The sequence below is a fragment of the Hyperolius riggenbachi genome, chromosome 6 (assembly GCF_040937935.1).
Source record: "Hyperolius riggenbachi isolate aHypRig1 chromosome 6, aHypRig1.pri, whole genome shotgun sequence".
NCBI lineage: Eukaryota > Metazoa > Chordata > Amphibia > Anura > Hyperoliidae > Hyperolius > Hyperolius riggenbachi.
Window position 1 is genome coordinate 60,796,424 of NC_090651.1, and position 12,900 is coordinate 60,809,323.

General features: G+C 44.3%; 1 protein-coding gene across 5 annotated transcripts in view; it reads right to left on the reverse strand.

Moving 5' to 3' along the window:
- FGGY (FGGY carbohydrate kinase domain containing) overlaps window positions 1-12,900 on the reverse strand; it is a 339,037-nt gene that overhangs the window by 175,912 nt on the left and 150,225 nt on the right. For all 5 annotated transcript variants that reach the window (XM_068239391.1, XM_068239395.1, XM_068239393.1 and 2 more), the window contains exon 7: window positions 6,516-6,644. In XM_068239391.1, the coding sequence (XP_068095492.1) occupies window positions 6,516-6,644 (129 nt within the window). The remainder of the gene's footprint in view (window positions 1-6,515; window positions 6,645-12,900) is intronic.

The following is a 12,900-nucleotide window of genomic DNA, read 5'->3' on the forward strand; positions in this document are numbered from 1 at the left end:
CTTTAAAGGTTATTATGTTGTTGCTTACCTTTTAGAACAGAGTGGAAGTTCTGGGTTCAGGTCCGCTTTAATGTAATGTTTTATTTACATAAAACCCAACTTCAGCCGGAACCCCAAATATACCATCTGATAGCTTACCACAGACAATGGCAGACAATGGCCAAGCATTTTTGTCAAACATATCTCCTGCAGCTGAGAATAATAATAATTATGTAGCAGCTCAGTTGAAAGAGATTATAGCAGGCTCTGTGTTTGGAACTGCTGTAAAGCCTAGTACACATATCCAATTTTGATTGGCCAATTCTACCACTTGCATAATGTATGGGAGATTACCTACCCAATCAGTTCACAATGGGGGAGACGAGGGATGGGGATAGGGGGAGAGAGCTAAGCATAGTAAAGTATCTTTGTAAAATCCTGTGAGCGGTAATATATACCACTTAGTAAAGTTACTGATGAGCTTTACCGCTAGTACCATAGCAACAGTTGCGCTAGTCAAGTACTGCGTGTCACGCTCCTAGCGTAACCCGTGATACACGCTGCCGGAAGTAACAGCAATATTGCTGCGTGCTGTACGTACACGGCATTATTACTGCGCTTTGGTGCATCAGACCCATACTCACAAAAGTGGACACTGTAATGGGCAACCAATTGATCTGCATACAGGGAGAGCAAACCCTGTTGGGATAAAATAGTCGCTGTTTGAGGGATGGGCCTGCGGTGCAACCCTCCACCAAGGGTGGATGAACTATAGAAATAAGAAGAGCACAGAGGCGCCAAAGGATATGCAATAATTAAAAACGTTTTAAAAAGAGTTAGTGGTTGACTTACCTCCTAATTGCTGGTCATAGCCCGAAAAAAAGGTCAGATACAGTACTCTCCTATGGAGAGGGAAGGCTCTGGATCCTATGGAGCCTTCTCTGTTCTCTCTTGTTACCCTGTTCCAGCACTGTCACCCCCATTTAATTTGCCACCTTGGGTGGATTCAGAAGTGTGCGCAGTGCGGACCCGCCCATTTTTGGAAGCACTCGGAGACACACGTGCCTTCAAAGCCTCCAGAAAGCTCACAGACGTGTATTTCACCAATTAACCAAGTACACACAACAGGGTGACAACGCTGGAAGGAGAGGAGCAAGAGAAGACAGTAAAAGGCTCTATAGCAGGGGTACCCTAACTTTTTCGGTCAAGGGCTGGGTCAATATACTTCAGACTGCTGGGGGGCCGGACCATACATAAAATGATGTTGAAAAACATTAAATTTAATCTAGGTTGATTGATTCCACCCAATCATGCCCGGAGTAGAACTCCCAGCAGCAGCCATTCAGTCATGCGGCACCCAAAGAACGTCTTTGTGCACCAGACAGTGAAGCATACCCAGGTGACAACCTGTTGGTCAGCACTGTCACTTGATGCAGAATTGGATTGGAAGCCAGAGAATGACTGCTCGCTGGCTTCTACAGTATGTGGATGGGTGGTGCCAGCACCGCTGTTCTATATAAGAGCCGCTGATATTTAACCACTTTACCCCCACGCGTACGGATTTCTACGCCCCTTTTTTCCCTCCTAAAAAAACCAGGGACGGAGAAATCCGTACCTTCCGCGCTACCGCCGCTGTCCGCGCTCCCGCCGCTCGTGCGCGCGCACCCGCCGCTCGTGCACACCGCCGCCCGCTCGCCCGGAGATCAATGAACGGGAAAATCCATTCCCGTTCGTTGATCTAAGCCCCGCAATGATCTGCTGCTTCTTTCAGAAACAGCGAGATCATTGTGAGTCTCCCAGCCTCCTACTGCTTCCTGTAAGCGTCCTTCCGGACGCTTACAGGTCGCATGTAAACAAACACTCTGTGGCCATCTTGTGGCCAAATAGTAAACTACACCCTAAAAGCATTTTACATATACAAACATTACATTTACACAATAAATTAACTCATTACCTCCCACACTCCCCAATTTTTATTTTTTTTTGTAATTAAAAAAAAAAAAAATACAATAAAAAAAAAAACATAAACAGTTACTTTAGGGACTGAACTTTTTAAATATTTATGTCAAGAGGGTATAACACTGTTACTTTATAAACTGCGGGCTTGTAATTAGGGATGGATGCAAAACTGAAAAAAATGCACCTTTATTTCCAAATAAAATATTGTCGCCAAACATTGTGATAGGGACATAATTTAAATGGTTTTATAACCGGGACAAATGGGTTAATACATTTAATGGGTTTTAATTACAGTAGCATGCTTTATTTAAAAACTATAATGGCCGAAAACTGAAAAATAATAATTTTTCCCACATTTTTTCCTATTTCCCCATTAAAACACATTTAGAATAAAATAATTCTTGGCATAATGTCCCACCTAAAGAAAGCCTAATTGGTGGCGAAAAAAACAAGATATAGTTCATTTCATTGGGATAAGTAATAATAAAGTTATAGACGAATGAATGGAAGGAGCGCTGAAAGGTGAAAATTGCTCTGGTGGTCAGGGGGTAAAACCCCTCAGTGGTGAAGTGGTTAATGGTGCCGTGGGCCATATCTATAAGTTATACATTTTGTGTTCGGGGGCCAGTGAAAAAGCCTTGGGGGGCCGCATTCAGCCCGGGGGCCTTAGTTTGAGGACCACTGCTCTATAGGTTGCAGAGCCTTCCCTGTCTATAGGTAAGTATCTGACTATTTTTCGGCTTTACACTAACTTTAGATTCAAAAAAAGAAGAACAAGCGATAGTTTGAAAATCCTTTGTTCTTTATTTTAAATTTACCTAGTTTTAAAGTGCTTTGAATTATATCATTTGTTGCCTCTGTATTCTTCTTGTTTACATCTGTTTATAGTATTCAAGATCTGTTGGCCCTCATGCTACATGCAACTAGAAAAATTGGCCTACCATTGGCCAATCAAAAATGTATATGTGTACCAAACTTTTGTTGGCTTACTACCATAATGGTGCACAAGTATTTGCTGGTAATCACTTCCATGTGTCCAAAAATCAGTATGGGTAAGTTTAGGTCAATGGACGGGGCCATATAAATCTGTCCTTTGTGTTTGTGTAAGATAGGCCTACACAGAGAACCACCAGTTTACAGTGCCATCATAGTCTATGGTTATTAATTTTATGGTGTCATTTAGTCCAACTACAACATACAAGTCAGACTCTAGCCCGCGGGCCAAATCTGGCCTGCAGAGCAACACATTTCCCACTTCTCCAGGGAAGCTGTATTGGGGGTGAAGCCCTAGATAACCAGGGAAGTCATACGGGAAGGAAGAAAGTAAGCACTAGACACCAGGGAAATGTATGGGGGGGGGGGTGTCATTAGACACCAGGGAACTGTTTAGATGTGTGAGGGGGATCACTAGACACCAGATAACTTTTTAGGGATGTGAGGGAGACCACAAGACACCAGGGAACTGTATGGGGAAGGGAGGGAGACACTAGGGAACTATATGGGTGAAGGAGGGGCTACTAGACATCGGGGAACTGTATAGAGGAGGGGGCCACTAGACACCAGGGAACAGTATAGAGGAGAGAGGGGGCTACTAGACACCAGTGAAGTGTATAGGGGAGGGAGGGGGCTACTAGACACCAGGGAACTGTATAGGTAAGGGAGGAGGCATTAGACACCAAGGAACCATCTAGAGGAAGGTAAGTACAGGGGCCACTAGACACCAGAGAACTGTATAGGATAAGGAGGAAGGCCATTAGACACCAGGGAACTTTGCAAGCGAGGGAGGTGGCCACTGAGGTTGGCCCAAAACTCAGCCTCAGTGTTTTGGCACACTTTGCATTTGAGATTGACACCCCTGAACTACAGCCTGGTACGCATCTTTTTCAATTTTGATTGGCTGATTTTTTTTCTGCAGAAAATCCAGATGTGAAGATTTGCACAACAACACATGGTAAATGCGGAGCCAGTGATTTGCATCAGATGCGCTGGAAAGGCGCCTAGCTGCAATGTAAAGTGGACATGACATGCATGCTCAATATTGCGCAAGTGCTTTTCATGATCTGATTGTCTGTAGTGATGGCTTTGCTGACCACTACAGGCGAACGCCTCAGAGGAGGACGTGTTACCTACAAGATGTGGCCGTGCCTGTGTGCCTGACTGGGCGGGAGAGAATACTGGGCCCGTACAATGCTGGAATGGAGAATTAATTAGGCCAGCTGTGTAAGCATTGCATTTTATAACCACCAATTAAATGGAAGAATCAGTTCTCCGCACAGCTGCGGCGGAATACCTGATTAACTGCGACACAGGCCCGAAAAGCAGCTGTTCTCTCCAGCTCTGGAGGAACTATAGGGCCAGTGTATACCTGCTGCGGCCATGGCTCGCTCGCCCCGCTCTCTGTTATTGGAAAATGATTGTAATTTAGGCACTTCCTGAGCCTGTCAGCACTTCCTCCGCCACAGACGACCTTCAACGTTCCCAGGTCCCCCCAGGAATGGATCCCCCTAATCACGGCAATCATTGACGGGCATTCCCACACATAGGGGTGCAACCTGACATTGATTCTCCCTGAGAACTTTGACAGTCTGCAGTCCTGAGCGCTCTGGAAGGTAAAGATTTCAGGAACAATGCTATTTTAGAGGAGTACAAGAGGAATCACCGCTGGGAGACTTGGGCGCAGGATACAGCCTGTATAGCTTATCCTGCTCCTGCACAAGTTCCCGGCGACGTTAAAGACAAAAACTTATATTGCGCTTTTCTCCTGGCAGACTAAAAGTGCCAGAGCTGCAGCCACTATGGCGCGCTCTATAGGCAGTAGCAGTGTTAGGGAGACTTGCCTAAGGTCTCCTGCTGAATAGGTGCTGGCTTACTGAACAGGCAGAGCCGAGATTCAAACCCAGGTCTCCTGTGTCAGAGGCAGAGCCCATTACATACTATACCCCCTCCAGGCCGCCATGGATGGTGGGGAATGAAATAATCCGGCTTCCAGCAATTGCTGGAGGCCGAATTATAGTGTTTTATAAGTAACTTCAGCTCCGTCTTCTGACAGTGCTGAAGTTACTCCCTGTGCGCCGCTATACCCGTAATTCCTATTAACGCCTATGGTGGTGCCGGCTGCGCCCAAATCTCCTGCACTGAAATGAAAGTGTTCGATTTTAGAGAGTCCTATTATAACTAGAGATTAGAGATGGTACTTCTCATCTATAGCAATATTTCCACATTCTCTTTTACAAATTTCAATTTTCATCTTTTAAAAATATATTTTGCAACCATCCAGGCCAATGATCCTTTAGTCGTGTAGAAACTGAGCTGAAGCTCCTTGATAACCTGATGTGAAAGGAAACCCCTTTTCTGTCATCTGCACATAGGCCCCTTCAACAGCTGCCACTTCCTGCAGGGTGGACCTTCAGGGCTCGATCACACCTAGGGCGTTTGTGCCCTTTTTTCAAGCGCCGGCGATTTTGAAAATCACCCTAAAAAGTTTGTGCAATGATTCCCTATGAGAGTGTTCTCATCTGAGTGGTTTGTTTCAGATACACTCAGCAAAGCGCTGCCTGCACTATTTTCTGAGCATTTTTGCTCAATGGAAGGTATAGGAAAATCGGAATGCGCTTTGTATAGCGGTTTCCCCGGCGCTTTTAAGAATAAGTACAATGTATTTATTCTTTTCTGGGTCAAAGAGTTCACTTCCCGACTTGCGTCAGAAAGTGATAAAACAAACTGCTCTGCAAAAGCGCTTTGAAACACACTTTATACAAAATCACAGCGCGCAGCTAAGCGCCAGGAGGAGGGGAAAAAAACACGCAAAAAAATCGAAAATCGCTGCCATCAGCGATTTCGATTTTGGATATGAATAAAGCCTCAGAGCTGTGGCTGCAGTTTCTTGGAAAGGGCCGCCTATGCCTTATCCCACTGCAGCCAGTCATAACCATGTGATGATGCTGAGCCAATCAGGAACAGCCCTGTATATTGATCCACCTGTTACTGCTTTCAGTGGAGCTGTTTTAAGTCTGTATGTCGGCAAAGGGGGCAAGGAAAGGAACGGACGATGCTCATAGGTATGTGGATTACCTCAGAAAGCTTTGCCAGAGGTCAGTTGTTCTTTAAATTACTGCATAAACAGAGCGAACTTTTTTTTTTTGGGACAAACTTTACATCTTGTTTGCTTTTTTTCTGAAGACAACATATGTTCAGCCCTTTGTAACAATTTAGATGTGTAGAAACCTTTGCAAATATCTCATAAAAGACTTCAACCTTTCCCCTCCAGTGCAATATCTTAGATGAAGATGACATTGTCAGGGACTTCCTACTCCACACAGCGGGATGCAGGTAACCTGGGACAGGTGCAGACCTCTGAGACAGTTAGTGAGCCAATTACAGAAGCTGGGGGAATGAGGATTCTGGGGATTCCAGTCCAAGTATAAAGCATATTAATTTGTTTTTTTCTCTTTTTATTTACACAGAGACCGCAGTTGGCATTGTGAAACGGAAAAGTAATTTTCAGTAACCTGAAATGACTAAATGGTTTGTACAACTGTTACATAACTCATGTGTAGAGTTTCCAGGTATAAACTTACCCAGCCCGCCGGCGTGAGCGTCTATCAGCGCGGCAGCCACTGCGATCCCCTGCGGAAGGCCGAGCTCGCTGGCTGCCTCCGGTGTGAGCTTGTTCCCGACACACTCTCCTGGAGACACGACCTGGTTTCCTGGGCAGACAGAGGAAAAATAACCAGAACTCATGCTGATAAACAGAAATAAAACAGATATTCCCAGCTAGGAGTCAGCCGCGGAGGCCGCTGTCCTCAGAAGCTGCAGCAAAGCTCAGGGCAGCGAGAAAAAGGAAAGGAGCACTCTAACACGGCTTCATAGAAGCAAAGCAATCAGATTTCAGATAAACATGAAATAGGAAAATTATGGAGGCTCTAGACTGACTAGAGATGCTCAATGAGTTGCACATCACTTCAGTATGCAGCTTGTATCTGAGCCAATGAAATGCACTTCCTGTTGAATTTGATTGGGCCAACTCCAAGCCGCATATAGAAGGGCAGGGTGGAGTCGCCCAAATTATATGGGTGTTAAAATTTTAAAACATAACATGTAAATGAGAGTTAATCGCTTACCTCTCCAGAAGATACAGACACCAGTTCAACTGGAAAAATATTTATTAAAAAGAATTGATAACGCATTTTATTATCTATACAGGCACCTACACTCTACTCCTTATGCGGCTAAGGTATTTTTTGTATTGACCTGAGGAAGCGGGCCATGACCCGCGAAACGCGCTGTCAATTTTTAAAAAAATATTTTTCCAGTTGAACTGGTGTCTGTATCTGCGTTTACACTTTATGGTATCATTCATTATATCTGGTCGTGCTCTTAAAGAGGCATTGCAACAACATATAATAGAATATAATATATTATATAGGATATCTCATTTTAGGAAAATTATCCTGGTTTCAGTATCAAAATGTAGAAACATTTCCTATATCTATATATTGCAGTATATTGGTAACTAACCCCGCCCTCCCAGTGATGTCACAGGCTAGGCCTAGCCTTCTTCTCTCAGAGCACTCTGGGAGACCAGGATACATATACAATTCCCTATTTCACCTGAGTTTTGTCCTAGGAGATCATTTTTCATTTTCTCTTTGAAAAAAACTTTCAGCACTCTGTAATTAAAAAAGTATCAAAAGTAGGTGAAAGAGTAGGTGAGTAGTAGGTGAAAATCAAAATTATTTTGAGTATTTTCTTGCTTGCTGGTGGCTTTAAAAAGCATTTTATTGAGGTGTTGTGAAAATATCACTTAGGAGAAAACGAAGGAGAAAAAGTGAATTTCATATGGGCCCAGGACTCAAATGCAACTACCTTTTTCTCCTGAGTTTTTCCCTAGGGTTTATTTTCCCATTTTGCCAATTGTATGCCACCAGCAAGCAAGAAAATAATCAAATAGATTAGAGAGCCTTCCTTACTTCTTGATACTTTTCCAATTACAAGGTGCTGAGTGAAGAGAAGGTGAAAATTCTCTCCTAGGAGAAAACTAAGGGGAAAAATTAATTGTATATGTGTGATGATCCGCTCAGCTGGCTGCACAGGCAGACAGCTGTTTGTCCATTCCTCTAGTCTGTGGGCTGCAGGTCTCTGGAACAGAGACCTGTCTTTCCATTGCAAGTTTCTGGTCTGTTCTCTTGCTGGGGAATTTGCATACATTTGTTATGCAAATCCCCTACCTGCCTTCTTTGATGACTGGCACTATAAGAGCTTTATGTTTCCCAGAAGGCTTTGCTGGTCATTTCCTTTCCATGGTCTGTTCCTGATGGACACTGCTGGAGTGTCAGCCATTGCTATCTAGTATAGTTAATTCCTGGGGGTTGCTTTAGGCTCCCCTTCTAGCCCAGTCAGGTTGTATTATCTGTATTGCCTGTTCTGTCTTGTCTTGCCTGTAGCCATTGTCCAGTCCCAAAGGTGGTCGACAGGAAATGGTTCTGATCTCTGTTCTTGGAGTATAGCTGGTGCAGCGGTTGCTACCAGCTATCTCTTTTGTTCTGTCTCCTGGGATCGCGCTAGCTACTTTTCGCTAGCGCTGGGGATCCTTCTGTTCTGTCTTCTGGGATCGCGCTAGCTACTTTTCGCTAGCGCTGGGGATCCTTCTGTTCTGCTACTCTGTACCTGGATCGCGCTGGCCACTTTTCGCTAGTGCTGTGGATCCTATCTCTCGCTTGTCCCTGTTTTCGTGTGTCTGTCTTGTCTGCTACGCTTGCTGGAGGCTCGGTGAGGTAACCGTTAAGCAAGCGCTCGCGTCCTCTGTTTCATGTTTGTCTGTCGATGGTTAGTTAGGCGTGCTTGTCTCTATTGTGCTTATCACGTGGAGAAAGCGCATAACCGCGTGCACTGTTGCGAATGAGTGCGGTGTTCGCGGTTAGCTAGCGTTTGTTATTTTTCGTATCTCATTGTATTTGCTGTGCCTTTGCTACCCTCGTATTCTATTCTGATCTGCCTTGTGTCACGTCTGGCGATCGCACCTCTCGCGATCGCGTTCCTATTTCATATCTGCTGTTGTGTGTGTGTGCGCGGTCGCAGGGTGGCGACTGGATTGGCGCACACACATACAACCTGTCCCGTTGCTCAATCTCATTCGCAATCGCCTCTCTTGCGATTGCGTTATGCGCTTCGTACAATTCCTGTCTGGCATTTGTGGAGGTACAGAAGATTGGTTCCTCTGCACTCCCCAGCGCCATCTGCCGACAGGAATTTCCCTCTACAGGTGCGTAGCACCTTTTGCTGGGTGCCTGCAAATATACGCTTGTGGAGGATTTCCGCCGTGTCAGCGCACGCGTTGTGCGCTGATCACGGAGAAAGTTCCACAATCGTTACAATATGTGCCCTGGGCCTAACTTGTCTACAAAATACCCTTTAAACCGCCAGCAAGCAAGAAAACACTTAAAATAATTTTGACAGTACTTTTTCAACTACCTTTGATATGTTTTGTAACTGCAAAGTGCTGAAAAATAATTTTAAATACAACATGAAAAATTATCTTCTAGGAGAAAACTAGGGAGAAAAAGTTAATTGCATATGGCCCTGGTGTGATTTCTGTTCACTTTGGAACGCACAACAAACCTTTTGTATTGATGCATGTTGCCAGCAGTAGAGATGTAGCACTAGCCACCTAAATTTAAGAATGTAAATCAGGGTGAGAAAAGATTTTACAATGGGCAAACATGGACTAAACAATTTCTAAAGTTATATGTAAACATAATTTCAATATAAAGTAAATTTAATATATTGTAAATTTAATATAAAGTTATACTCAGTAAAGTTCCTGTTTAATTAAGACATATTTTGTATTTGCAGTCACTATAAGGTAGAACTTCAGCCAAAACATACTTGGGCCGATTTATAAAATGCAGTACAAGGAAGATTGGTGTAAAACTGGTACAAAAGTGGAGCAGTTGCTCAAAATCAATGATCTGGGCATTTGCTCCACCTTCGCACCAGTTTTGTCCTAATTTTCCTTACACGGACAGAAATTAATACTTGTTGCATATTAGCCACAAATAAATAAAAACTGAAGCTAAGGAAAAAAAAAAGGAAAGTTGTACTGAGGTGAGGAAGGATAATAGGTCTGCTGGCTGCTCTACAAATGTCTGAAGCCAAAAGATCAGACTAAGGCCCCGTTTACACTGCACGCGTTTCCAGCCGCGTTTTGGAAACGCGTGCAGGTGGCCGACACGCACAACATCAGACAGTGCATAGAGTGCACTGTCTGATGTTCACACTGTATGCGTTCCGGGCCTGTGCCAAAACGCGTGGCTGTCCCATTCACTTTTCAGTGATGGGATCAGCCACGCAACGCATACAAACGCAGATGGCGTGCGTTCGTACGCGTTGCGTTCCGTGTGCGTGCCCGTCCGCGTTTGTAATGTGAACGAGGCCTAAAGGCCAGTGCACACCAAAAACCTCTAGTAGATCCGCAAAATGCTAGAGGTTTATGAAGCAGATTTTAGCCCAGTGCACACCAAAACCGCAAGCAGATCGTCAAAACGCTAGCGGTTTTGGGAGCAGAGAGACGATATTTGGGAGGGTGCACACCGAGCGGATTTTGTATGCGATTCGCCAGCCGCATCAGCCAATGAAAACGCTTGGCTATTGTATTTCAATGTGTGGTGCACACAGGCGGTTTGAGGTTTTTAGCAAACCGCAAACGTGCAGCAGGAGGCACGTTTGCGGTTAGCTAAAAACCTCAAACCGCCGGTGTGCACCATCCCATTGAAATACATTAGCCAAGCGTTTTTACAGGTGGATGCGGCCGGCGGATCGCTCCAAAAAACGCTCAGTGTGCACCAGGCCTTACAGAGCGATTCCTAGGCATGTTTAGAGAGGTTTTCTAAACATGCCTAGCGTTTTTTGGTGCGTTTTTGTGTAGCAGGTTACAAATATTGTTACAGTAAAGCTGTTACTGAACAGCTTCTGGAACAAAAAAGCTGCAGCCCCCGAGTTTGCGTTTGTGGAAAAAACAAACCGCTCTGGTGTGCACCAGCCCATTGAAATACATTACCCAAACGGTTTTCAAACCGCTTTGTTAAAAACGCTCATGAACCGCTCTGGTGTGCACCAGCTCTAACAGCCAAACAGCAGGCTGAAAAATGAAAGATGGCAGCCCCCGTGTTTCCCTGAATTCAGGTATCCTTTAAAGGGCAGCGTTCGGAGCACAGTACTACAGGAATAGAACAGAGGAGTTTGGTGATACTGAGGGAATCGGAGACACGTTGGTAATACACCGAAATAATCCTTCCTTCCCCATGAAAAACAAATGACATTTTAGCACTCAGCAGATTATTTGATGTAGCGGAATGATGAATTACTGGCGGAGTGACTGGAGGGTCAGCCTGTCTCAGCCAGTTGGGAACCAGATGTTTCTCTATAAATCATGTACACACAGTTCCTATTCCATACACTTCAGCTGGGTAAAAGGGACATCAGGATACATAGCAGCATAACCTGGCTTCGGGACGCCCTCCCAGGCTTCCAGGAGGGGCAATCTGTAGTAGCAGATCTGTGACAACTCGCAAAGCTGAAAGTCTGAATCTAAAGACCAACTCTACACAAAAATAGCTAGTCCTGGGTGGTAACTCAGAGCTTATTTTTATCTGTGTAATATTATTATTATTATTATATATTTATATAATGCTTTAAGGCCTTGTTCACATTGCGTTCGGCTCGTGTGTCCGTCCGCGGTGGGATTTTTTTGTTTTTTTTTCAAAAGCGTTTTCCGCCAATTTTCTGCGTGGTTGCTCGTTTTTGTGGGCGTTTTTGTAAGCGATTTTGCAGAGCGCTTCCATCTTTTGATCCGGAAAAAAATCCGGAAACAATAAATACAAGGGACTCAATTCACAAAAGCGTGCTAAGTGTTAGCACGCCTGTGAAAAGGCCCTTAACTCTCCTAAAGTGCTTTAGGTCGCATTAAGCTTCACATGCTAATGTAGCGCGCAAAGTTTAGCACCACTCAGTGCGCATGGAACGTCGCACTGGTTGCGCAGAAAACATCGAACCATCAGCTGGGGGCATCCAAGGTATTGGCTTGAGGGAATGGAACTGCCACTTCCTCCCTACCCATTTTCAACATTCTGCTTAGTCGGAGATTACAGCTGAGCAGTGCGGGGTCCCCAGGGGGGTGCTGAAGGCTGTGGATGGTGCAGCACACGTAAGTTAGGATTAAAAACATGTTAAAAAATATCTGGTTCTGGGGTACTTTAATCCAATTGAGAACTTGTGGTCAGTTCTCAAGAAGCAGGTGGACAAACAGAAACCCTCAAACTCTGACGAACTCCCAGCATTGATTATGAATAATCTGTTAAGAGTCAGGCTGGGAGCACACTTAGCAGAGACGCTAGCGTTGTGGAAAACGCAGCGTTTTTGCCGCTAATGGAAGTCAATGGGCTGCATCAAAAAAATGCATATAAAAACACATATGCGTTTTTAAACATGCATTTTTAAAAATGCTGGTTTTTGTTGTTTTCAAAAACGCATCAAAAAAAGTCAATGGTAACGCAATTGTATGCGTTTTTCATGCATTTTTATATGCGTTTTTTTTTTATTGTGTTCTGATGTATTTCTGCTTCCTGTTGTCTTCATAGTGATTTGCATAAAACGCAATTGAAAAACGCATGGAAAACGCCGTATATGCGAACAGCAAACACATATAAACTCCTGCAAAATGCATATGTGAAAAGAAAAACGCGAATGCACCAAAAACGCACTAAAAACGCACATGACAGAAAACTCGCCCTTTCATGCACAGCCATGCGTGCACCCAGCCCCAGAAAAATAATGTCAGATGCAGGTAGGATCATTTTCAAAATTGGGATCGCAAACAAGACAGCAGCCCCCATACCACAGAGGTATCATGTCCCGCAGCTTTTGTCAGCTAAATAAATTATTTACTTCAAAACCGCATTACATTTT